Raw genomic sequence first — 27252 nt, forward strand, 5'->3', positions numbered from 1 at the left:
TAGAGACTCTTCAAGTGATTTAATGGTAGAATATTCAAGGGTTTCATTGGTTAAAGGCTAATTGTATGTAAGCTTCTTGCTCTATCTATGCACAGCATTGGTCATTAGGTCACATTCTTCTTCAAGATGATTAAAAATACCAGCCTCTAAGATACATACTCAGCCTGAAGAGCCCTATGAGTTCTCTAACCACATATCTTCTCCTCACTACTATGATTTAGAGGGTCTTATTTTTTCTGGTACTTGAGATTTTTTTTGATTGCCTCTTTTCTGTATATTTTGTCCACCACTCCTATATATTTTGGGCAGAAAGGAAAAACTTTTTGTATTGGTTTAATTCTCCATCTCAGGGATAATGTATCTGAGGAAAGAGTTGTTCTGATTCATAGGCCTGCAAAAAACCCTCAAATATCTTTTAAAATCATAATCATATGGATTTTTTTGTTACAGCACTGAGACACAAAATAATTTTTTTTCAAGATATCTCTAGATTAGGAGGTGCTTATACTTCCTCTGGTGTCCATCTCACTGTTTAACAAGATTTACTGTCAGTAAATGCTGAGACCTAATCTAAATCCCCCTGCTAGGGCTTGATGTTCATATAATGGGAAATAGGAGGACATGCTTTGTTTGATGCCTTTTTGTATCCTCTTTGTAATAGCAAAGAAAATAACAAAAATTAAGGTAAAAAAACAAAACTTAAGGGCAGTTTATGTATCAATAATTTTTTAAAAATTAAGGGCAGAGAGCCAGTCCTACTAACTAAATACAAATACTCCAAGACTATTTTTAGAACACATTTAAATAACATGAATAAATTAAGTGAAAGGATGGAACTCTGCAGCCAGAAGGAAAGCCCGTGTGAGTTCTGATTGTCTTCCTGAGGCATCATCACCTTTTCCTGCAAGTGCAAGTTATTCCGCAGATGTTCTCTGACTTCTTCATCTGTGTCCCTCTGTGGAAAGAGATGTCAAATTTTATTCTTAGAGATCACTGTTGAACTGTGAAGTAGGGTATGGATGTATGGATAGTCAATATACAGTTTTCTGGAATCTTTATTAGAAAAAAAGAAAAATATATGATTGAGATGTGTCCTAAAGGGCACACACTGACTCCCAAGTCAGTTTTAAAACTGAGGATATGTTGCTCCATACACCTTGGTTTTTGTTCATCTGCCCCCACCCCACACACCAAAAGGAGGGGCATTAACCCTGCAGGGACTGTGTTACACACTCAGTCATCAGAGGGCAGCTTACATAGCCATATCGTGATTTTGCGAGGGAGATCAGCTCCTGATCACCTGGAGTACACATATTCAAACCAATGGGCAGCATTTTCTTGAGCACAGCCACGATGAGGGAGGTCTGGATGGAATACAAGTCTCCCCTCCGCTTTGTCTTCTTCCGTTCCTGGTCCTGTCCTCCAGACTAGGAGATAATGTTGAAATAAACAGAGAGGGCCTCAGTGATGCTCTGAAAGGAACTGCCTCATCTCAGAGGCAGCTTGCTTCCTTGTGGCCCTGTCAGTACAGGCTGAGCCTTACTACATTTCAAAGGACAGTGAAAAGAGTGTGTTAAACAAAGACAAACCAGGTGACCCTAAAAGACCAGCCCTAACCCCAAGCCTTCTCCTTCTGTGCATGCACACGGAACTATGCAACTAAGCACACATCAAAGACATCTATGGTCTTTGCTCACTCACTTCTGGAGTGACTGAACAAATAAACGGTGGTTTTGCATAAAGAATGAGTTGAAGACTGACAAAATGACCCCAGAAAAGAACAGAGAATTCTGACACCGGGGAATTAGTAAAAATGTGAAAGAGCATCCACCATGGAGCAGTTGCTGTGTTTCCAAGGCTGAAGTTAGTGCTTTGGAGTACTTCCCGTAGCCTCTCCACCACAAGGCAACACAAATTCTCACAGGAAAAGGATAGTCTAAAATGGGGCTGCTTTGAGTCTGACTGGGGCAAAGTTAAGAAAAAAACCAGAGACGTGAGAGAAAGAAACTCCCTAAGTCCATGGGAGTTAGCACCTATGTTTGGCTAATATCCCATCATCCTTTTCAGAAAGAGTCCTCTCAGTGAAGAGGTAGGTTTTAGAGAGGAATCTACCACACTGGGCTGACATGATGGCAGATCCAGGTGACCAGCACGTGGTGGGTCCAGGAGGGCTCAAGGAAATCAGGCATGGCAGTGACTCGATTATCATGACACCAGGTTCCAAAGGAGCAAAGTTGCCCATGTGGTACCCAGCTTGCAGGACTTGGCCTTGGCTGGCTGGGCACCTGATGGATGGGGAGGGCTGGGTAGCTGGAAGCATGTTGGGACCCCGAGGGAGGGGGATATAGGGCTCACCAAAGCTTTGCTCTGTGAGGTGCCATGGAGTGTTTGCAGCAATGAGGTGGTAGCACTGTGGCTTACAATGACATATAGACACAGGGCTTTGGGGCCATGCCAGATGCCTTCCTTGGACCTGGCACGCAAAGACTTGGGCCTCTTGGGCTAGGGTAGAATTCACATTATGAGAGATGGTTTCAGAAGAGAAGAATACTGTCAGAATTAACACTGCCTTGGGACTAATCTCTTTAAATGACTTTCCAAAAGTGTGAAAATGGTTCATAATTATCAATGGACACTCTTAAGAAAGGTATGATTTATTTTACCAAGCTTGCGGCTGCTGCACCTTCAGATAGTTGTATCACAGAAACCACAACGAAGCCCTGGGCCAGCAAAAGTTAGGCCGGCCAAATGCCGCCAGAAGATTCTACTGGCTGCAGGGGCACCTGTGTCTGGTGCTCCAAAACACTAGTCAGCCTCCAGGACAGCAGCAGGAGGGACAGTGACAAACATGAACAGAGGAAAGGACATGAGGCTAAGGGAAGGAGGCTTCTTGTGTCCCAGAACATAGCAAAGTGAAAGCTGGTTCACATAAAGACTCTGCGAGTTCTGTTGTTTACTGAGCGCTCACTAGGTTCCTCACACATTCTACCATCAGGTGTAGAACTCTAAAGGTTGTGTCTCAGCAACACCCATTTATAGTCTAAGTTACCCTTGAGAATGCTTCAAATCATCCATCAAAGACAGAACCTGGTTATGTGTATATAAACTATGTGGTATGATGTATGTATAAATGTAAAATGTAAATGGTAATATTCGAACACAATTAAATAAATATGCTTGAAAATGCAACTATGTGGCTTTGATTACACAATTTAAATTCTTTCCGGCTCATTCTCTATTTGATTTGACCAATCTCATGTTATTCTAATCATAAATACTGCATATGTGATGTGACTCCAATGTACCTGGTACTTAGATAAAATATTTATGATCCTCCCAACAACCCTGAAATATTAACCAGTCAGTTTTATAAATGAGAACAGGATGCTCAGGGAAGTGAAGTAATTTTTCCAAGATCACACAGCAAGTAAGTGTCTGAACCAATAACCAGAAGCAAGTCTATTGCACACAGGGTTCCATTTTCCCTTCCTAACTGAGAGCTGCATATGACCTAGTTCCTCCACATCTCCCTCTCTCCACCACACAGTTTTGGGTGTAGGGATTGTGACAATAGAAGCAGACACATATTAATGAACAGAAAGAAAATTTCCACATCCTGCAGGGGTAACTGGAAAAATGTCCCAGGGTTTATTCCATCATATGCATATTTTATGCAAAAGCTCATGGTTATCTGCCAATTTCAAACCCTTGTGTTCAGTCTTCAGAAGATTCTCTCTGAATCATGGGAATCTTGTACAAGAGGCAGAATATGTATAGTGGGACGGGGCTGAGACCATTAACAGAAAATAAGACCCTGATCCTGGATGGTACCACAAGAGCAAGTCCCTGGGTTCTCAAGCCCTGTCAGTCATCCCTATCTCTGGTAAATGTGGTGGCTGAGGAGCGGGCAGCCGAGGGAGGGAGCAGAGATAGCAAGGAGACCTCTGTTAGGACGAGGCTTGGCTGGCTTCCCCCACTTCCCCATTTCAAGGGTGGGTAGGCCTACATTCACTCTTTGACAGGCAGTTGTCTTTCCTGGAGCAGGTCTGGGGACCTCCAGGTGGGAATTTCCATTCTGTATCACCCCCATGGTGATCACAGTGCAGAGGGGGGCCAGAGTCTGGCACCTCTAATACTAGACAGAAAAGACACGTCATGCATTTGACCTGTACCTTTACTTGCATGGCCTGTGTGGAAAGACAAAAGAAAAGAAACAAGGAGAAGAGTCAGTCAGTACAAGCAGGGCACCAAGGCATAAAGCACATGTTAGTCATAGCTTCTTAGCCCCCGTTTCTTAGCCAACACAACAGTAACTCAACCGTTCTGGAAGCCAGTTGAGTGTGGCATGACGAGTGAGTGGGAGGTTAGGATGAAGGTTAATTTGGTCAAAGGGCTTACCATCCACACTAAGCAACCCATTCCTGGGTGAGGTCAACAGAGTGGCACTCAGACCCAACATAGGGTGGTCTTCAGATCTGGCCACCCACATGAACCCTCTAGATCTAACGTCTTTGCCCCTTCCACCTCCCTCCTTTCACCTGGATGGGCTACAGACAATCCGTCAAGTAACTAAAGAGTTTTTATCCACCACATTATCAATTCCTGCAGATCTGTGGTCACAAAGATAGAGAGGAGAACCAAGCTAAGGAGGCATGCTCATGCTTCTGCTAAAAGAAGTTTTGCTTTAAAAAATGCTCTAGGAATATCCAAAGTGATGCAGGATCACCCCACAATTCAAAGGATGGAACAGCCCCCTTCTTGTGCTATGACCTTTAAACATATCTTAGGTCAAAGGCTCCTACATACTACAGGTTCTTTTCTTCACATATTGCTAAAATCAATTAGCTCATTATAACTCCCTAATGCTGGAAATGCTTTTTAAAAAGTTGGCTGAAAATTTTTATTTTCTAAATAGAAAATTATGAATTCCTATACCTTCAAAATAATTTCAATTCCCCACACTTAGATAAAGTATCACCAACAGCTTAATCACACAGATGATTTTGAATATGTGTAGAACTTAAGAAAAAGACATTAAAAAAATAAAGGAGTTTGAGGAGGACCCACACACGAAGACAGCACAGGGAGTTTGCGTCAGGCTTCTGAACAAAGGCAGGCCTGTGCCATGGGAAGTTCTTATTTTCACTGAAAAGGTAAGTGAAGTGAAGACAAGACAACCAAACAATAGCTATTATTAGAGGAAAAGGAGAATTTCTGCAAGTCGGTCTGAGAGTGGGGGGGCATGTGCGCAAAAGAAAAAGGGCAGTGAGAGAAGGAGGGAAAGGTGGAGGAAGGAAGAGGGGGAAGTGGGGAGGGAAAGGGAAAAGGGGCAGGGGTGGGGGAGAAAGAAGAAGGGGGTAGAGCGAGAGAAAAAGGAGGAGGAGAGAGACTAAGGGGAGAGAAGGAGAGGGAGGAAAACAGAGAGACTAGGGAAAGAAGAGGGTGAGTGTGCTCAGTGTGTGTGTGTGTGTGTGTGTGTGTGAGAGAGAGAGAGAGAGAGAGAGAGAGAGAGAGAGAGAGCATGCCTGTGAGCACAATGCAGAAGTGCAAGAACAAAGACAATTCAAAATAAAAGAAATGGTGGGGAAGGGGATGAAAGAGCGAGCAAGAGGGGAGACTGCAGCAAGAAGAAAACTCAGACATGTAACTGTGACAAATGCCCTTGAAAAACTCAAAGATATCTTCTAAAATATTTCCTGTCCTTTTTCAATCTGCTGAAATCACACTCCATGGGGGTGGAGTGGCTTTGAACCATGAGGTGCTCTGATATTTTCTGCATCAAACACTTTTTATTTTATTGTTTATAACCTTGGTCAAGGAACTGGCATTTCTTGGGCTAAATACGTTCTAACTTACCATTCCCCTCCGAGGAAGCTGCTGCCATTTTTCCAGAAAACAAAACAAGTTTCAAAACAAAACAAAACAAAAACACTTGCTCAGCTTAGTTACATTTAGCTTAACATATATTTGCAAACTGGTGTTATATAAACAAAATATACAATGAGCTGTCCAAAAAAAATCTGCATTAGCTGCCAGAAGAATAACATATCTTTGAATTGACCTTCAATTAATCAAGTGGGAACAGCAAGGCTCACTGTATATTTTCTCTATTTCCTTTCCATTCACAATGGCATATGCAGTGAGTGTGGCATGCAGCATTCACATACACATACCTCCACAAAGCCTGCCATATGGTCTGAGGCTCGGTTCATTTTTACAACACCAGAGTTCAATTAAGAGTGGAGATAAAAGCAAGCACAGGTGACAGCTGACCATTCAGATCAGGTAGTGGAGAGAACATCTAATTGCAGGGGGTCAAAGGCAATAGGGGTTTGACTGATGATAAGAAAGATTACGCTCTCCCTGGCCCCTCAATGTGCAGTTCTACATCTAAAAACTACCAGAAATGGCTTTGAATTGCTTCCTGTTGGATGCGTGGTATCTTTTTGTCTGAAATAATGCACTACATTTATCAAAGGTTATTTTATCCTACAGATACTGTTGAAACTGACTTTTGACCAGAACATCTTAGCAGAACTGGGAGGAGTCAGGTAGTAAACTCAATCCCATTCTGCAGACTGGTACATTGGGACCCACAGGAGTTAAGTAAATGTTGCAAGGCTGTATCCTTTAGTCAACAAGAGGTTGCTTCTGCAGTGTAACTAAACTTACTAAAAGGGAAGAGGCCCAGATTCTGAACATGACCATCCTCTGTCAAGAAACAAACATCTCCTTTTCCTCATTCGGTGATGTGAATAAACAAAATGTCAGGTTAGTTTGTTAGTAGATGGGTTTTGAAATGTCATTTTCTGCCACCTTATCTCTATTCAAATATAAACGCAAGGATCTTGAGCATTCATTCATCACCAGAGGGTTGAGGTGTCTTTGCCACTTCTGCTCATCCAGAATCCAAATCTTTGTATCAGTCATTCACATTGTTTTGTGGTTAACCATCCCCCAACGATCCCAATAGATGCTGGCTGGTTCAGTCCTGAGCCAGTGATCTACTTCAAGTTGAAGATAACTTGGAAACTGCCTGGAATTTACTGGTTTTCTGTAGGTAGATGGAGTCAAAGAAGAGCTGTGATAGCTGTAAGAAGACCCTGCAGAGGCAACTTAAGATAAGCTAGGTATCCCAGGGAGCTGGATCTGAAAAATTCCACCTTGTGTACCTCACATGAGCCGCAGATGTGTTTACCAAAGGTGACTGCAAAATGAATTTGGGGAAATCAAATAAAATTATTCAAAGCAGAAGAGGATCTGCCATAAGGTTCCTCTGCGGCAAAGATTCCTCTTGAATGTGATTTGTATGAGCATAATTTTGTTTGCCAAACTTTATTAAGTGTGTATATGGACAGTATATTCTAGTGCATACATAGAATGTATTCTAAACTCTAACAGGACATATTTAGATGCTAGAAGAAATGTTATTGTCCACATAGCTAAAAGATGAAAGGGACAAAAAGTTCAGATTGCTGCTGACCAGAGTAGTTACACTTGGTGGGGCTCCAGGTACTGAAGTTTTTGTTTCTGATGTCATACTAGCCCCTTATCTGCAGCTTATATACATGAGTCCTCCATCCCAAACGGTTATTTGGAAAGATGCCCAAGGGTTTTGCTACAAACCCATGACTCCCATCTTTCCAGAACTGACTTTGACTTCTGTGGGATCCCCATGCACACCCCACCATCATGTTCCTCAAAGGCAGCACTGTACCAACAATGAGAGGGATGTACATCTCAGGTATTAATGTCACAAATACTTGACATATCCAGTCAACCCTCATTGAGGCACATTTCTTGGGAGAAGAGAGTCAAGGGTAAGCCATAACAGCCGGTAACAGAACATTATACTTAAGTAGGTTTTGCTTTTGTATGTACACCCAAAGGAGTGTGTCTGAGAATTTTGTCCAATCACAATAATGAAGCCTCAGTATGCAGAGCTGACTCAGGAGGAGCTGGGAGGCCAATTTCTGTCTCTTGTATTTCTGCTGTGCTCCTTCCTATAGGTTACTCTTTGTTAAGACAGATGCCTGATACGCCCTTTTTCAAACATTTCCTGCATGAAGATGGACAAACGTTTGGCTTTCTGGGTGCAACTGTCATGGAAAATAAAGAGAAGGCATTAAGAGGTCAACATACTGAAATAAAACAGGTATTGGATATTCCAGATAGTAGGAAAACAAGCACAGTGTAAGAGTATGTGCAATCAAAATCTTCAAAGCAAGGTAATTTCTTCCTAGCTAATCAAAAGGTGGCTCCATGCATGTGTATTTCTACAACTTCACTACATCGGAAGTAGTTCTACTATAAAACCACCAACAGCAGCTTTTGTTTGGGAGACCTCTTAAATGCCTTAGGCAAGTCTCAGAACTTAAACTTTTTGACATACAAGCAGCTTTTTATTCATAAAATGGGATGATCATGCTTATTTGAGAGCAGTTTCTTCTGGTTCATTCTCAAAGAAACAACAGCAGAGACTGTTGGTTATATAGTTTGACCTAAATGCGGTACAGTGTTAATCCCCACAAAATATGAATAATTCCAGGTTATGGTTGAGGTCAAGGTTGAAGAGTCTTTGGAGTTGATTTCTAAGGACTTACTTTTGACATCTTGCTTTTGCTGTCTCCAGTTAAAAATGCCAAATTATTAATTTCATTCTGAATCACAAAATTTTGCTCTTCCCTCTTGAAGTTCTAAGTGGGGGAAAATTAAAAAAGCAAATATTATAAGAGAGTTTTCCAAGGTCTGTACCTTTCACAGCCATCCAAAATCCAGGCTCAAATATATCCTTACGTGAGATTTACACCACAAGATGAAGACTTCTGCCACCATGCGGAAGAGTTGGTCAGAATCAGCATCAGGGCTTTTGAGCCAGTTAGATCTGGGTCAAAAAGTAAATGAATAGGTGTCTGAAATTCAGTAAGGATTAAAATTTTCACATCTTAAAATTATACCAATATTAGCTATACAAATTTGTCCAGATAAAATTGCATTCCTCTATGAAAGTAATCATCAGGGAAACTAAACATCAACATATTCTTACATGTTTAGATATAGATATGTATTTAGGGTAGATTTTTTTTTTAAGGATCTACAGTAATTATTTCCATTTTTATCCAAGAATTCAAGAATCATCTTAGAAAACAGATATCAGAAATCAATATCTCAAAATTGTCAAAAGTGGGTTTTGTTTCTTCTTTAAACTGATGACTCTTTTAAGATTAAGCTCTAAGTTTTGAGACAGGCCTCCTTGAACACTTAAGGCTAGCAAAACTAAGATAGTCTTGGTTACCATGACATCTAAATTCTGAGCAATCTGAACAGTTCATGCCCGACCCCTTTTCCTTTCCAAGCAGCTTTTATAAATGAAATTTATAAAACAATATCTTTATCACTGTGGGTTAAAGGTATGAGCAGAGACGAATTATTTCCTATACCTCTAAAATGGTCTGAAGATTCCCAATAAATAGGCAACGCTTACTAAAAATAATCAGACCAGTTTGAGAAATTTAACAGCAGCAGCAAGAAGGCTAAATTGTAGTAGAATGCAGGTATCTAAGGTATCTCACACATTTGAATGAAATTACATTTCAGAAGGGCTGGGTGGGTAGCTATTTTCAAATATTAGCATAGAATAACTAAAAAGAAAAGCACTGCTTCTCTACTCAACATTTCTGACACCAAATATGTGGAGTTTTTCCTCACATTGAGTAATTCTGCAACTCTCCAGATACCAAACGAATGTCCTACTATTCAACTATGGTATTAACTACCTAGAGAGAGCGTAGACTCTTACAGTTCGGGGCTCAGTCCCACAAGGCTTCTCTCTTCTACTTCAGATGCCATTCCCAAGTCCCAGGTTGTGACCTGTATATCTGACCAACTGGCTAAAACTGACATCCACCTTGGGTTCAATAATTTGCTAGAACAGCTCACAGAACTCAAGAAAAATTTTACTATTACCAGTTTATCATAAAGGATGCAATTCAAGAAGAGCCAAATGAAAAAGATGCCAAGGGCAAGGTATGGGGGAAGAGGCATGGAACTTCCATGCTCTCTCTGGGCATGCTACCCTCCCCGTACCTCTGTGCGTTCATCAACATCAAACTCTCCTAACCCCATATATTAGGGTTTTCATGATGGCTCCATTAGGTAGGCATCATTGGTCAATAAACTCAATATCCAGCCCCTTCCTCTTCTCTTTCTAGAAGTCAGGTATGGGGGAATGGGGATGGGGCTGAAAGATCCAACCCTCTAATCACACAGCTGGTACCTCTGGCAACCAGTCCCTATCTTCCAAGGGTCACCTCATTAGAATAAACTCAGGTATGGTTGAAAGGGGCTTATTACGAATAATAAAAATGTTCCTCTCACTCCAATACCTCAGGAAATTCCAGGAATTTTAGGAGTTTTATGCCAGGAACCAGGGACAAAGTCTAAATATATATTTATTATTTCACAACATCACATTGACAAAGAAGTTAAATTGTCTATCATCTTTCTTAGGTTAAAACAATTTTGGCTCTTAAAAATGGTCTGAAAAATTTGATGCCTTTTGCCTCATGTAGGATAACAGCTATCAAAAGCCAGTCTCCTATCATCCCAGGACATCAGACTAAATTGTTGTGGTTTGCCTGTACCTCCTGCCCATTCATGAAGAGAACCAGGCTAAGAAAGGTAAAGACTCATGAGGCCAAGACCACTTTTGGATTCCTCTTATTTCCTGAATCCCTTAATTCCCTGGGTTCCAGTTTCAGGGACATTCTTATCCATTCTCTCTTGTTTTCTGATTCAACTAGCTGCTTCTTTACATAACAGACACTACCAGTTGTCTACCCAATACTCCTCCTCTTCTTCCATAGTAACAAAACCCCATTTTGTTCAGGTGGTATCATGCTCTGCTAAAGACCACTTCACCCAGTCTCTCTTTTACCATAGTCATGCAACTAAGTTCTGATCAATAAGATGAAAGTAGAAGTTGTTGGATGGGCCTCCTGGAAAAGATCTCCAAGAAAGGATCAGATAGCTGAAGGTGCCTTTGTGCCTTTCCCTTGTTAATTTCTGTTTGGAATGAAAATATGATGGCTGGAATTCTAATTGGTATATTATACCAAAAACTAACTTAGAAGATGGGAGCCAATGCAAAGAATGTAAAGCTGAAGACTCTCTAATGAGGAATAACAATGCTGGCCCCAGAGTGGCTATCTTTGGACTTCTTTTATGTGAGAGATTACATTTTTCATTTGTTTAAGCTACTAAAGCCAGTTCTCCACTACTGACAGCCAAATGCAATTCAAACTTGAGGCTTGAGGTTGGTAATGTTCTTTGATTTCCTCCATATCGATTTTTCAGGGTCAAGTGTCAAGTTTTATCAGAACTACCAGCTGTTCATTCCACAGTGTTTTGGCCTAAATGAGCTCTGTAGGTTTGCTGTATGACTCGAGTAGGAAGAGGTGGGGGTCATATCCAATCCTGCCAAGGAAATACAGCCACAGGGATTGTGAGTAGCAAGAGCATCAAGAACAAAATCTTAGCTAACATTTCTTGGTAGGAGAAAGAAAAGGATTTTGATCTCTTTGCCTTTGTGTGGGACTGCAGTTTCAGCTGAACAAATTTTGTTTTGACCATCCCTCTTCTGAGAGGCCAATATTTACCCTTTAACTCTCGTGAGGTCCTTTCTTCCTTCAGAGTGGTGAGTGTGAAGAAAAACATCTCATTAAATGTTGGCTCAGCCTGTAATCCTGCGCCTTTGGGAGGCTGAGGTGAGTGGATTGCCTGAGCACGCGGGTTCGAGACCCGCCTGGGCAGCGAGACCTCATCTCTACAATAAATAAAAAAATCAGCCGGGTGTGGTAGCCCATGCCTATAATTCCGGCTACTCGGAAGGCTGAGGCGGAAGGATCGCCGGAGCCTGGCAGGTAGAGGCTGCGGTGGCCGGGAGCAGCCACTGCACTCCAGTCTGGGCGACAGAGTGAGACTCCAACTCAAAAAAAAAAAAAAAAGAAAAAAGTTTTCCCCCAGGCAAACAAGCTCTTAGCACCTCTCCCTCAAGCCCAACCTAGAAGATATTTGCAGGAGCATAGAAGACCCTGACCCCACTTTTCCTATTGCTCATACACTCTCTGACCCCTTATGATGTAATCAGGTGCCTCTTCTGCCTGCTCCATCTTCCATGGGATTCACTTTCTCTGTCAATATTTAGGAACTTGATTTTTTTTTGGAGACATTTAGCTGATCTGTGGGTCTCTTTATCATCTGCATTGCCTGCTGCTAAAAGGAAGTCAGAAAATGTAAGGCTGTAGGCAGGGAAGAAGGTTGGATTTAGAAGTAATGATCAGAGAATATGCCATATGAAGGTGATGGCACATTGCTCGAATAATATACATTGTACCCATTGAGTAACTTCTCATCCCTCACTCCCTCACCCTTTTCCCACCTTTCTGAGTCCCCAGTGCCTCTTACTCCACACTTTATGTCCAGGTGTACACATTATTTAGCTCACATTTGTAAGTAAGAACATGCAGTATTTGGCATTCTGAGTTGTTTCACTTAAGATAATGGCCTCTAGTCCCATCCAAGTTTCTGCTAAAGACATGATTTCATTCTTTTTATGGCTAAATATTATTCTACTGGGTATATATACCATTTTCTCTACCCAGTCTTCTGTTGAGGGTCATTTAGGTTGGTTATCTTTGCTATTGTGAATAGTGCTATAATAAACATACAAATGCAGGTATATTTTTAATATAATGATTTTCTTTGAGTAGATAGTAGTGGGATTTCGGAGTTGAATGGTAGTTCTATCTTCTACTTTTAGTTCTTTGAGAAATCTTCACACTGTTTTGCACAGAGGTTGTACTGGGTGGTGGTTATACTAAAAGCCCAAACTTTACCACTACACAATATATTCATGTAACAAAACTGCACTTGTACTCCTTAAATTTATACAAATAAAAAAAGAAGCAACCCAAGTAGATGAGAAAACTGACATATTAACAGAGAAAACAAGAAGCATAAGAACAGAATCTTGGTTGATGGCAGGAGTAAGGAGCTTCAGACTTCTCTTTTAAAAAGACAAGTTATCAGGTTTGGAAAGAAAGTACAGCCATGCCCTGTGTTCCCTGTCAGGCTGTCTTACTCAAAAGTAAAAGCTTTTTCCAGCTTTGTTCCAAAGTCTCCCATAGAGGAGCCAGCCTGAGGCAGTCACTGCACAGGATTCATTCTGATTCCCTTCAACAGTTTGAGAAATGGATTTTCACCAAAATCTCACAATTTAATGTTCACTTCTATGTTCCAAATGATTCTGATTCCCAGAAAGGAGGCTAAGAAGCCAGTGTCTCATCCAGAGAGACTTGTTTCATCTGTACTGACTTCTATCTCCTGCGTGAGGAGACAGAGTTGCTGTGCCTGCTCTGAGCACACACACTGGAGTTCTTGCTCATTCTGGGTCAACTTCAGGCCTCTCTTCAGTACAGTGTTTCAGATACCAGAGAAGCTTTGGATACTGCTGTGACAGAGCTGAAAGAAGTACAAAGGCTTCATATGACAAGGAAAAGCAGAGAGGAGAAAAGTGCAACATGGCTCTCTTCAATATTTAAAGAGCTGCCATAAGAGACAGTCGAGTGATTTTGTGTGGTTCTAGAGAGTAAAATCAGAGCTGATAGGCAGGAGTTAATAGTTTCAGCTCAAGAGGCTTGAAGTGTCTGAAACTGGAATGGAACTACATGAATGGCAGTGCTGTCCTGGTCATCTTTTGCCCTCCACGTCCCCACTTTCCCCATAACCATAGTGGACAAACAGGGGCAGGAATTCCTCCACTAGAAAAAAGGAGGGGATATTTATTCATCCACTTAGAGGTAAGATGAGGTAACCTTTAATATTCCTGTCAAGGCCATGATTCTATAACTCAAAGCCAGCTAATTCTGTGGGACGGAAAGGGGACCTGAAGAAGGTAAAGGCACTCACGTTAGGAAGATGTATTTCTAAGCAGGGCTCATGTGACCGGGATGCTAAGGGAAGAACAGACTGAAAAGTGGGAATGAATGAATTAATGATGATCTCAAAGACTCTCTGACATTGCCATTTTTAGCAACTGTCAAACATCGTGTAAGCAGAACATACTCTGTCTTGAGTCTTCATCGTCAATAGCGACAAATGCAATTAAAGAGCTATTCCAGGAGCAACCTTACTCTACTTTTATTTTTGTTTTCACTTCAAACTCTGACAAATTTCTTCTCTAAGCTGGTAACATAATTATGTTGTTGGAAATAACTAAAATGATGACCCTCAAAGCAGGGTTCCTTTTACAAAAGGAAGTCTAATTTTCCACAAATAGGTAAGGAAATATATACAGAGAGAATATTAAATTATTTTAAATTATAAGTACAATTTACCGTATAAAATAAATGCTAAAGATTGTATATCCAGACCTATTTCCTGACCATGGCAGAATGGGATACAACAAAAAGTTAGAAATGCTCCCCCAAATATTCCTGCATCCTTTCAATATCTATAATTGGTATCTTAAATTAAACATTCTCAAATGTATATTTAAGGGCTTTAAACTTTAAGGCTGGGTGTGGTGGCTAACACCTGTAATCCCAGCACTTTGGGTGATTGGGAGGGTAAGGAGGAGGATCCCTTGACCCCAGGAGTTCAAGACCAGTCTGGGCAACATAACAAGACGCTGTCCCTGAAAAAAAAAAGAAAAAAAAAAAAAAGGAAAAATATTTTATGAGGGTGTAGTATAATAAAAATATGTGTTTAGTATTTCCCTCTGGTTTCTGGAGCTCCTAAAACTTGTGGAATTTCCTGAATAATAGGAGTGTCTTTTGTTACTCATAATGAATCCCTTAGACTATACTTATGTTTATGCTAATGAGGCAACCCTTGTGGGACAGAGCTAGATAGCTTCAGGATGGAGTTGGTTACCAGAAAGTACGTGATTAGAGGGCTAGAACTTTCAGTCTCACCCATGACATCTGGGGAGGGGAGAGGTGCTGAAGATAGAGTTAAATCTCAATCACCAATGGCCAATGATTTATCAATCATGCCTACATAATGAAGCTTACATAAAAACTCTTGAATAATGGGATTCAGGGAGCTTTCAGGTTGGTAAACACATTGATGTGCTGGGAGGGTGGTACAGATGCTCTGTGCTTCTGGACACCCATATATTTCTCTATGTAACTCTTCCATTTAGATGTTCCTGTTTCTTCTAATAAAATAGTAATCATGAGTAAAGAGAGAAGTTGTTCTAGTGAATTAGTAAACCTGAGAAGGGGGTCATGGCAACCCCAGAATTTGTTGTCTGCCAGGCAGAAGACGCCATTTGTGGCGGATATCATATGGAACTGAGCCCTTGACCTGTGGGATCAGCACTAACTCTGGGTAATTAGTGTCAGAATTCAATTGAATTGTTGGATACCCAATTAGTGTTGCAGAATTAGAAATCTGGTGTGGAAAAATGACACATATTTGATTATAGGGAGAAAAAAACATAAAAAGGGCACGGGTCTTTAATGTCATACTCTGAGATTCAATGGCAATGTTTGTGTCCACCCTATTAATGTCCTTTATGATTTTACAGACTTATAGTCCCATAATCCTTCACATTTCTCAAATAATTGCTTAATTATGGGTCAATTAAATTTTGTGCACCAAATGGACATATTTAGCTTGAGGAAAGAGTAAATTACCGAGAAAAATTCTGTCATTACATGAATTAACTTGCCTAATTACATCATTAGAGTCTTTTAACTTTTGAAGTTCTATAGAGTGGGGGGATGATGGGGAGCTAGGCTATGCAGCCTGTCCAGCAGAGCGTATGACCATGATCCCAGGGGAATGACTGATAGGTGAAAATGGGAAGTACATAGAGTGGTATGAAGGGCTGGAGGTGAGAGATGGGGAGACAATGGGGATTCTGGGCAACCACCTTGAATGACTGAAGTTGGGGGAGAGGTCTTGAGACAAGGGAGCAGCAGGTTGGGTAAACTCATTACACTGTGCTCGCTCCCACCTCTCCTCTCTAAATGATGTTCAAATGCTGGAACAGAGACATGCACCACAAGGTGTCTCCCAACATCTTCCAGTTTTGAATTTCATTTAATCTGACTATACCAAGTTGTCCACTAATCTCAGCCATTCTCCTTAATTTACCTATGCTTTTAGTTGCTGCCTCATTGATATCCTCCCCAATACGTCACTAGTCTTCATTCTCAGTGCCTTCAGTGTATGTGCTATGATCTTTCCAGTACCAAGGCCTTTCAGTTTATTGTCCTCTTCTCTAATGACCTTGCCCTCCAGCTGCCTCAGTATACAATCCCATGGTCACTACCAATAACTGCAACCTCAGCCCACCCCATAATCTTAAATCCATGCATTTCACATTTCTGACTACCTTTCCTATCTGATACTCAGTCTTCAACAATCCTCTAATCCTTTGCTTGTTCTCCTCTGTTTTCACTATCCTCCTCATCATTCCGCTTAAATGCCATGGTAAATCTTTATAATTATCCTCTTACATACACCTTCAACTCTCTAATCCATTTTTGCCACATTCACTTTGTAAAATTCCAACTCTGGTTAAATCCAACTCTCTCCCTACTCTTGGCTTATATCTGACAGTTGAATTTGGCTGGAGAAAAAGACAATCTGCTGATAGGTCTCATTTTAAATTCATGACCAAGGATAGCAAGTGGGGTTCCTAATGCTGCCAGGTAATCACCCTGCATTTCTCTGGTCCATCTACTCTTCCATCCTCCCTGGAAACCACCTCAAATCTTCTCTTTACACCTCAAACCTCCATATACTTTCTCCCCATCTTTACTCCTAGTCAATAACCTTGCTTCTTACTTCACTGAGAAAATGGAAGCAATAAGAAAAGGACTCTTACAGACCCCCATCTATCTACTATATATTTCTTATCTGGATGTAGGTATATGTCTATGTATAGATACACATACTGACTAGCATCACTACCCACAGTCTCTGCCCTCTCGCCTGTTGCTGTGGATGACCTACCTAAGGCTGACCCTTTGCCAGCCCAAAGACAATATTTTAGACATTGTCTCTCTTTTACATGACCCTATTCCCCACCCCATGGCATCATTCCCATCTGCAAAGAAACAGCCTGGCAAATCTCCCATCTTAAAATCTTCTCTCTTGATCATACTTCTGCCTCTAGCTCCTGTCCCATTTCTCTGTTCCCTGCTATAGTATAAGCTGAACAAGTGGCCTGTATTGCTGTCTCCAAGTCCTTTCTCTCATTCTTGTAACCCACTTCAAAGAGGCTTTCATCTCCAATTCTCCACAGACACCACTCTTGTCAAGATTACCAACAACTTCCATGCTGCTTAATCTAATGGCCTGGTCTCAGTTTTCATCTTATTTATCAGTAGCATTTGAAACAGCTGGTCATTCTTTCCTCCTGGAAACTCTTTGTGAAGTTGGCACTCAGGATCCAACATACTGTTGGTTTTCCCTCTGCTTCACTGGTTGCTTTCTCTTAGTCTCATTTGCTGTTCCTCTTCTTCTGTCTGACCTCTTAGTATTGAAGAGTACACGTTCCATTCCTTGGAACTTTTCGGTCTCTCCTTCAATCCTGTATCGATCTCATCTAGTCTCACAGCCCTTAAATATTATGTTATCAATGAGTCGATGACTCCAAAATCAAATGTCTATACCAGACCTGAACTCTGGACTCTTATAGCCAACTGCCCTCTTAATTTCATTTTTATATAAAATAGACTATTAAAGTTAACATGTCTTAAAATTATCTCCTGATCTTTCTCTCAAAAAAAAAAAAATCTGCTGTATTGACAACCTTTCTCATCTCAATTATTGGAAACTCTATCTTTCATTTGGCTCAGACAAAACTCTAAGAATCATTTTTGACTCTCCTCTTTTCTTTCTTTCCAGTCTGGAAATTCCAAGGGCTCTACATTCAAAATAGACTCAGAATCTGATAACTTTTGTCTGTCTTCACTGATATCACCCTGGCCCCACCCACCATCAACTTTAAAAAAAATTGTGGTAAAATACATGTGGTAAAATTTGCCAGGCTGGGCTCAGCGGCTCAGCCTGTAATCCCAGCACTTTGGGAGGCCGAGACAAGTGAATTGCCTAAACCTGTGGGTTCGAGACCAGGCTAGGCAATGGTGAGACCTTATCTCTACAATTAAAAAAAAAAAAAATTAGCCAGGTGTGGTAGCGTACACCTATAGTTCCAGCTACTTGGAAGGCTTAGGCAGAAGGATCACTGGAGTTCAGCAGGTCGATGCTGGGGTGGCTGTGAACATGCCACAGCACTCCAGCCTGGGTGACAGAGTGAGACTCAAACTCAAAAAAAAAAAAAAATTGTCAATAGTGACATTCAGTACATTCACAATGTTGGGCAACCACTGTCACTATCTAGTTCCAGAACATTTTTATCATCCCAAAGGAAACCCCAATCCCAATAAGCAGTCTCTCCCCCATTATTCCTTCCCCTTTTCCTACTCCTGGCATTGCTAATCTCCTTTTTGTCTCTAAGAATCACCACCCATTCTTGACTAGATCATTGGGCTCCTCTCGCTGGTCTTCTTCCTTCCTTGTCCTGGTCCCTCACTACAGTTCGCAAAGAGGGAATCAGATCACATGTTCAAAATCTCTACCGGCTTTTTATCTCACTTAGAGTAAAAGCCAGAGTCCTTACAGCAGCCTGGATTCCTGGGCCCATATTGCTTCTCCAACATCCCCTAATGCTCTCCCCCATCCCTTGCTCCACTCTAGCCATACCAGCCTCCTTGTGATCCCTTAAACATCCCAAACATACGCCTTTCTCAGAGCTTGCACCTGATGTTTCCTCTTCCTGAAATGTCTTTGCTCAGACCTTTATGGTTCCCAGTATCACTTCCTTCAGGTATTTGCCCAAATGTTGCTTTCTCAGTAGCATCCTATGTAAAAACTGCTTTCTCAGTAGCATCTTATGTAAAAATTCCACTCCCCTCTCTGGCACTTTTAATTCTACTAACCTTGCTCTATATAATTTACTTATAAGTGTTGTTTATTGTCTATGCTTCCCTAGCTCCAGAATGAAAGCTCCCTGGACCAGAGAACCTGCCTGTTTTGTGCGCTCCTATTTCTTAAAGCCTAGAACAGCACCTGACAATAGTCAAGCCGTATTGGTTGAACTAATGTGTGAATAAATGGCAGAGGGGTAGAATTGGGTTACTGCTACCCCTGATTCAGCCCACTCCTCTGACCTGTGGTAGCCTGCAAGGATGGAGGGAATGGCTATGTCACAGACCATACAGAATCACTGGTCAAGAAAAGTACTACCTAGAGGTTCCATAGCAGGGACTATTGATGGTGAGAAGGGGACTGGTGGTGGCAGCTATCACCTTCCTTTATCTCACCATTAACAGCCCAACACTCTTTCCATTCTATTCTGTTCCTTAAATTAGCCCCAGTGAGGGCCAGACAGGCTTCCATAGACTTCTGTCATACCTGTTGTTGTCCACGTAGCGGATCAGCATGGGGTAGAAGGCGTAGAGGTCTCTGCAGAGGACTGCAAACTCGTCCAGGATAAGAAGCTCTGCCTCCTGAGTGTCTCCCTTACCATCGGCTTTTAGCTGCTCCTCCTCCTGCACGGTCTTCACAGCCTTTTTCTTCAGCTTCTCCAGAGTTGGGATGAAGTGGCTTCTCAGCAAGTCAGGTCTGGCTTTGCTGATGATCGGCTGGGCATACACTGTGTTTGCAAACAAAGGGTCTCTCCCTCATGTCACATATTGTGACCATTGAAAGACAAAAGAAGAAATACGGGAATGTCGAGGCTGTGGAAACCCATCAACTTGGGATGGCAGCTGCCCCTTGTTCCCTGGCTCAATCTCTTCCTTGGCACTTCCCTCTCATGAAGCCAACTTGGGCGTTGGGGGACCAAGGGCCACGACAGGAGAAGATCCTTATCCTTCTCTGCTCCTCCAGACCATGGGGGGCCCCTGTCACCCCTGAACTCCTCATGCATGTTGCACCTCTTAGCTCTCCATAACAGACTATCTTGCATCATTTTATAGGACATTCATGTTGGTTTTGGCTCACTAGCTAGATTCTAAACTTCCTGAAGGAAGCCTTTTATTCATAATAACCAGTACTGTGCTGAGCTCCAAGTAGGCACTCAGTATATGCTTTCTGGTTATTTTATAGAAAAATCTGTTGTTAAAGGCACATTAACCCAACTACTGTTCTCAGCCCTCAACACTTGAGAACTGCCATCCTACACTTGGAGGCATGTCTGGGACCTGAGGGAGCCAGATAATGCCAATATCAGTTATAAATGAACAGAAATAGGCGGAGGTGGTTGCTAGAAGTTGAAAAGCAAAAACAAGTAATCGGTAGGGCTACAATTCTTACCTACTTAAAGAAAAAGATAAAACCTACATGCTTTACCCTATTTTTAAAAACGATCCTATTGATTAGATATTGATTATCCTATTATAAATTAAACCAATGGAATATGCCATTCCACTGGTCTTTTTATAAAGTTCATAATTAGACTAATTGTAAAAAAAAAATAAGTGAAATAAAATGAATAAGAGGCACAAAACATTGGCAATGTACATTCAAACATGTATTCCAAGGTTTGTTTGTTTAGCTTAGAGTATTTCAACTGGAAACAGCCTACTTTCTCACAGTTTTTACTTTTAATCTCACTTTCCCTTATTTTTTTATTTTTTAACTGCTATAAAAAAGTTTAGAGAGAGAAGGTTAAGGGCACTCTCTGATGAGACGCATTAACCAAGAAGTTAGCTCTCATTGAGGTGCATCTCTGCCTTGGGTATGTAATCAGAATGGCTATGTCTGATGTGGGCAATTTGGGGTTATTATTTAAACTCAACTTTGTTTAGTCACCAGAAATTAAATGTCCTGAACAAATGAGATCTGAATTTACCTGTGGAATGATATGCCAAAATTCACTTTCCATCTGAATTTTGTGGTGGACAGTGATTCAAAAAAAGGGACAGTGATTCAAAAAAAAAGTGCCCTTCACCCTGTGACACTTTTTCTGCAACTCTAGGGAGGTAAGGGAGCAGATGTTTTGATCCCCTTCCTTCTCTTAATGAAGATTTACAAAATAGAGCTCATCAAAAAATTACCTTAGAGTTAACAATATTTTAGGGATGATGGATAAGAGAAGAACGCTAACTCTATTTATTCAAATGTTATCTAGCAGTCATAAGTACCCAAGATATTTATAATTTTGATTCAGTTCATTTCTAAGATGTGAAGAGAAGACACTTTCTTCCTTGATCTTGCAGGAAGACAGTTCTTCCTTTCTCCAGGAAAGTAACTATCTAGTGTTGGGTTAATAACTCCCTTTGCCTAGCCATTGGAATTCATGGTCCAAGAGATTACATTGTAAAGTTGTTACTGGTGGGCTCCATTATCTAGATTGCAGGTCCATCAAAAGTGATGATTTTGCCTTCTGTCTCCTTGGACTCTAGTTTGACACAGAATATGTGTGATTTCCTGACTGTGGAAAGCATGGCTATTTGTTTTCCTTTTTTGAGGATGCTTCAGGAACAGAAAATTGGCTAATAACATTCATTAAAAGTCTACTGCATACAAGGAATTTTAGAGGGATACAAAAGAAAGAAAGAAAAAACCAGAAATGAAGTGTTGCTACTGTGAGCCAACATTAGAGATTGTCTTAGAAAGCAAAAAGTAAAATATGAATGCAGAGTGGCATGAAAGGACTTATAGTGGAGCCCAGATGGGAATGAGTTTTACACATGTGGAATACACACAGGATTACTTACCAAGAAAATTATGGACAATTATTACTGTAAGAGCAAATGGGATTCTTAAGTACCAAGAGCAAATAAAGCAATGCTCATCAAACTCGAGCAGAGTTTAAGAAGTGCTTTCTGTCGGGCTCGGTGGCTCAGCCTGTAATCCCACGCCTTTGGGAGGCTGAGGTGAGTGGATTGTCTGAGCCCGCGGGTTCGAGACCCATCTGGGCAGGCGAGACCTCATCTCTACAATAAATAAAAAAAATTAGCCGGGTGTGGTAGTGCACGCCTGTAGTTCCTGCCACTTGGAAGGCTGAGGCAGAAGGATCACCGGAGCCCAGCAGGTCGAGGTTGCGGTGGCCGGGAGCGACCACTGCACTCCAGTCTTGGGCGACAGAGTGAGACTTCAACTCAAAAAAAAAAAAGAAGTGCTTTCTAGAGACTTGAAGAGCCTGGATTAGTAGGGGAGTGGGGCAAGAACATTTACTCCTGGAAGCTCTTCAGGGAAATGCGTCAATTCTTTTTACTGTTCAACAACTGGGGTGGGGTAGGGAGGTTTAAATATAGAACAGAGTTTGCTTAAAATCATCATGGCATTAATAATAAAGACAAAAAGAGGACCCAGCATTCTTAGTCCCTGAGCCAGAAATTGGGGAGAAAAGGCACTGGTACCTGCAATCCGCTTCATCCAGGAGGCCTCATCGATGCCCAGGTTGTTGTTGATGATTTTCAGAATGTTGCCCAGGATGAGACTGAGGTGTTCAGAGGTGACCTTGGTGCAGCAGGGCCCTGTGCTGGGGGGTAGATTCTCAGGTCCCCGCTCCCACCAGTAGGACAAGTAGTTGCAGAGCATGGGCAAGATCACCTCAATGACATGTGGCATCTCCGTGTATCGGGCCCCTGACTCGGCCAGGTCGTTAATTTCCTTCATCAGGCCTTCCAGTTGAGGGATATCGGGACACATCTCTTCCACCGTGTCTGGCATCCCCAGAACTGATCGAGAGGGTACAGGAAGAATAAAGGGACAGTGATTCAAAAGCACAGTGAGTGTAAGCTTCTTTCCCTCTGCCTCACCTTCCTTTAGTTTTTAGATAAAAATTTCCAGAGCTTTGTAGGAATGAGCACGGATGTGGGGTGGCTTTTGTCCTCCAGATGTCTGTACAGACTGCAGCTTCCAGAGGCTGCATTATCTTCCTAGATGTCATATTGAGGTTAAAACATTAAAACACATGGTTAAAGGAGTGCAACAGAGACAAGGCTGAGGGACAGTTTCTAAGACTCCTCTGTTTTTCTTTTTTCTTTCAGTAGAGACAGGGTCTTGCTATGTTGCCCATGCTGGTCTTGAACTCTTGAGCTCAAGCAACTCTCCCGCCTTGGCCTCTCAAAGTGCTGGGATTACAGGTGTGAGTCATTGCACCCAGCCCCTAAGACTTCTCTGTGTTGAAGCCAGTTTCTTAGCTTTTCCCTCTTGGCCTGCCTGCCTGCCTGGGCGTTAGCGCATCCACAGCAGGAAAGTCAGTAATAGGGAAAAAGGCAACTGTTCAGCATTTAGTTGCCGAGTTGTGTTGCAATCACCTAGATCACATCTGTACTGTTTAGAAAAGAAAAAAAGAAAATCTTCTCACCAAATATTCCTTCAGCTGGACCAGAGACAACCATACTTTCCATCCAGCTGAGATTTTAGGAGGAAATTTCACATACAATGATTTTTGACATAATGATATAAATTATGGATGACTTGAGATAACTTGATTGACTTCATGTCAGTCACTTAAAACTTTTTTGTTTCTGAAGACTTATTAACAAGGAATAGTGAGATAGCCCTATCTTTTTCTCCCCCTGAATGACTGAGGTTACTTCACTGGACAAGGACAGGCAGGATTAAAGTACAACAGATGGAGATCAACATTAAACCAGGGAGGATTGCCAGATACAAGAATTGTAAATGAAAGATGCTGGATTATCTGTCCTGTTCCTCTTAAGGCAGAGGACATTCTTTCCTGTAAGACAGGAAGAAGACCAGAAGCATCCTGAGGTTTCTGACAGGAGAGATGATAATGAAGGCTCTAAGTGGAGGGACATGGGATGGTTCTGAGTAAGAACCACAAGACCAAAGCTTTGCATATGCATTCATTGAGCTAACTGCTCTCCACAGAATCTGGGCCTGGGAGGAAGATCATATACATACTGTATCCTCAGACAAAACTCCTCAAACTGGGGCAAAAGCCTCAGGCACCAAAGGAGCTGGGCAGTCCAGGAAGCCACAGGAAAAATGTGGAGTGTTTCCTGGAACATCAGTTTCACTAGAAGGTTTGAGGAAATTATTTTTGGTATTAGAAGTAAAATGCAAAGTTCTTATAAATTTCCAAAGACAAAGCAAAATAATTTAAATAAAATTTTATGTTTAGTGAATTGGGTTATGCATGTAGGCCCTTTGTCATTGGGGTTACTATTGGTTTGATGTTTCTATTCTCCGGATTCTCAGACTTTAGAGTCATAGGAATTGAAGGATTAATAAATACATAGGAGAGGCCATACCAGACACCTTGGCCTTTAGGAATACTGGCCAACTGAAAGGGACTATTTTGATTTTTCTCATGGTTGTACAGCATGGAGCAGAGATACAGAAAAAGCCTGGTTATCTCGGAGAGAAAGAATCTGCAGCTGAGACAAGTGGTTCTATTGGGGTGAGCTATGCAATTTCAAAGCAATGGACCTGGAACAGCTTTCATGCTATGGTGCAGGCCCAATGAAATCCTATTACCCTTTCCCTGGTGATGACTTTTGTTGTTATCACTAGAACCTTTTGGTGGGTAGAAGGTTGAAGACTTCTCCTTGGAAGTTAGGCAGGCTAATGTATTTTGAAATCCAGATGATTCAAAAGGACTAATAGCATGAAAGCCAAAGAACATTGACCCCTTGAAACTTGCAGTAGAAGGAAATTTGCAGTAGAAGGGTTGGATGTGGTCATTTGGAGAGAACAAGACTGTTCTGTATCTTGCAGTAGAGTAACAACAGTCATAGGTGACAACAATACGGAAGTCTGGGGAGAACCTCACAAACAAAATAATTTTACACACATGTTCTCAGAGTAAATAGGTAAAGACAGTGAAGTCACACTTTCTACCCTGAGGTCCTACACACAGATCAATGTCATCTGCCACAGACGCAACTGAAGTTTACAATTACTTGCCATAAGATTATAAATGAGAAGGCTCAGGTGCATATGTTTAAATGTCACATAGACAATACATTATCAAAGACACATCTTTCTTCCTGCCTAAGAAAAACAGGATTGCTTGAGGTTGGTGCACTGGACACATTATAATGACCTTTAAAAGTTATTTATATGTAATTGGTCCTTGAATGGAACAAACATTTGCAATTCAGAAGGCATGTTGTACTTCAAATGCCACATAATAAATTCTACAGAATGAACTCTTGAGTTAACTACCAAAAAAACCAAAAAAACAAAAACAACAACAACAACAAAAAAACCAGCCTCAACTGAGTCCTCTTAGAATCAGATAGAAGACTGTTGAGGGGAAGGTGGTGATCATTAGAATCACTGTCTTTTCATCTTTTAGAACAATGGTTCTCAAAGTGGGGTCCTTCTACCAGCAGTATCAGCATCACCTAGAGACTGGCTAAAAATGCAAATTCCCAGGCTCTATTCCAGACCTACTAGAAACTTGAGGGGTAGGGCTCTGCAATCTTAAAGAAGCCTTCAAAGTGATTCTGATGCATGTTAGAGTTAAGGAACCACGAGGTTAGATTTTTAAGCCCTCTTTTCTTCACATAGCAGCTTTTCTCTTTGCAACACAGATGGCAAATATTTAAATTGGACTTTTGGCCATTGCCAGACCATCACCGCCATTGCCTTGCTGGACTTTGGTGTGGTCACGTGCTCTTTGAGCTATGGCTATCGCCATGCTTCCTGGCTTTGGCCCCCTCCCCTACCTTGGGGAGGTGAATCTCCTCTTTCTCTAATTTACTTTCTAAATAAACTATATTTTCTAATCTAAAAAAAAAAAAAAAAAGAAATTAGTCCTTTTTTCTCTTTGGTTGATTACAGTAAGTCCCCTACATACAAATCTTCAAGTTAAGAACTTTAATAATGTACACCTGCATTTTTAATGCATTTCTTATTTCCACCAGGTGTCAGTATAGTATAAATACATACAGTACTATATAGCCGATTGTGTTAGTTGGGTATCTAGGCTAAACTTTGTTGGACTTAAATTGGATTTATAAATGTGCTCTTGGAATGGTATGTTGCGAACTTCCTGTATTCCAGTACGGTAGAAAGGGAAAGTAAATTGGTTGGTGACAGGATGTTTGGGTCTGTCCAATATTCTGATTAGTGGACCACTGCCACCCATAACCAAGATGTATTTAGTTTTGAATAATTGGCACATACCAGTATTAAGCCTTTTTTAGGTATATCTTAATAATTTTTGAATGAGTAAGAAGATGCTCCATGATATTATGGGCACTGAAGATACTAACGTGAGTAACTCTGCTGGCAAAGCACCAAGTGTCAATTAATAGAGATGCCCAGTTGGCTGCAGACTTGATCAATCAGCTCACGCTGATTTCTAAACCACAGCCTCCATCATTTGTCACATTACATATCCTTCTCTCTCCTCTATTCCTCAGGCCACCCACTTTGCAATGAATGAAGTCTACACCTCATTCAGTCATCCATCATTCTCTGGCTCCAGATAAGCCTGGTTATTCCAGCATACGTATTCATGTACATCCAACTTTTTAAGAGCTGTATACATGGTCAGCATTCACCCTTGGTTGATTAATCAAAGGATGAAAAACATGGGTTCAGGAGACTTGGGTATAGAGTCACATGGTGTGTCACTAATGGATAAAGGACTGTGTCATCTCTAATTACAAGCCCGTCTCTTTTCTTCCTTTGGAGTATGCAATGATGTATGCTTATTTTTTATTTATGAATATGTCTTATTAAATCAATGCAAAGGTATATAAAATGAGAAGTAACATTTTTCAAATAACTCTTGGGAGGGAAAACAATGGAAGAAAGTCAATCCCCTCCCTCCCAGAGCTCATCTGGGACTTCCTCGATCTCTGTCTATCCTTATTTTGTCCTACTACTGTGAACTATGCACTGAAGAACCAAGTTTAGATTCTTATATCTAAACTGCCCCGGTAATCATTTCTGGGGCAATGTGCTCCTCTTACCTGAAATAACAAGAAGCCAAGTAGGAATAAAACTGCTACAGTTTAGCATTCTGCATTTTTCAATGAAAAGAATAGCAGTGACAAAGAAAAGTGTGGCATGAGCTCTTTCTCCGAATGCTTCTCCCTTAAAATCTCATGGCAGTTTGAGAAAGGAGGCTCAGGGTAAACGAAATGCTACCACATCCAGCCATCTACTGGTAATGTATATCGATTTTTTTTTTTTTTTTGAGTTAGAGTCTCACTCTGTTGCCCAGACTGGAGC

General features: G+C 41.3%; 1 protein-coding gene across 2 annotated transcripts in view; it reads right to left on the reverse strand.

Moving 5' to 3' along the window:
- RYR3 (ryanodine receptor 3) overlaps nucleotides 1–27252 on the reverse strand; it is a 160337-nt gene that overhangs the window by 52626 nt on the left and 80459 nt on the right. Inside the window, exons 28-34 of one of the 2 annotated variants that reach the window (XM_008050521.1) lie at nucleotides 22449–22769; nucleotides 19495–19735; nucleotides 8797–8884; nucleotides 8604–8696; nucleotides 4173–4187; nucleotides 1257–1427; nucleotides 896–955 (exon numbers count right to left, since the gene is read on the reverse strand). In XM_008050521.1, the coding sequence (XP_008048712.1) occupies nucleotides 896–955; nucleotides 1257–1427; nucleotides 4173–4187; nucleotides 8604–8696; nucleotides 8797–8884; nucleotides 19495–19735; nucleotides 22449–22769 (989 nt within the window). The remainder of the gene's footprint in view (nucleotides 1–895; nucleotides 956–1256; nucleotides 1428–4172; nucleotides 4188–8603; nucleotides 8697–8796; nucleotides 8885–19494; nucleotides 19736–22448; nucleotides 22770–27252) is intronic. The other variant, XM_008050522.1, reaches the window with a different exon arrangement.

This window comes from Carlito syrichta, unplaced genomic scaffold (genome assembly GCF_000164805.1).
Source record: "Carlito syrichta isolate Samal-C Ts95f unplaced genomic scaffold, Tarsius_syrichta-2.0.1 Scaffold148494, whole genome shotgun sequence".
NCBI lineage: Eukaryota > Metazoa > Chordata > Mammalia > Primates > Tarsiidae > Carlito > Carlito syrichta.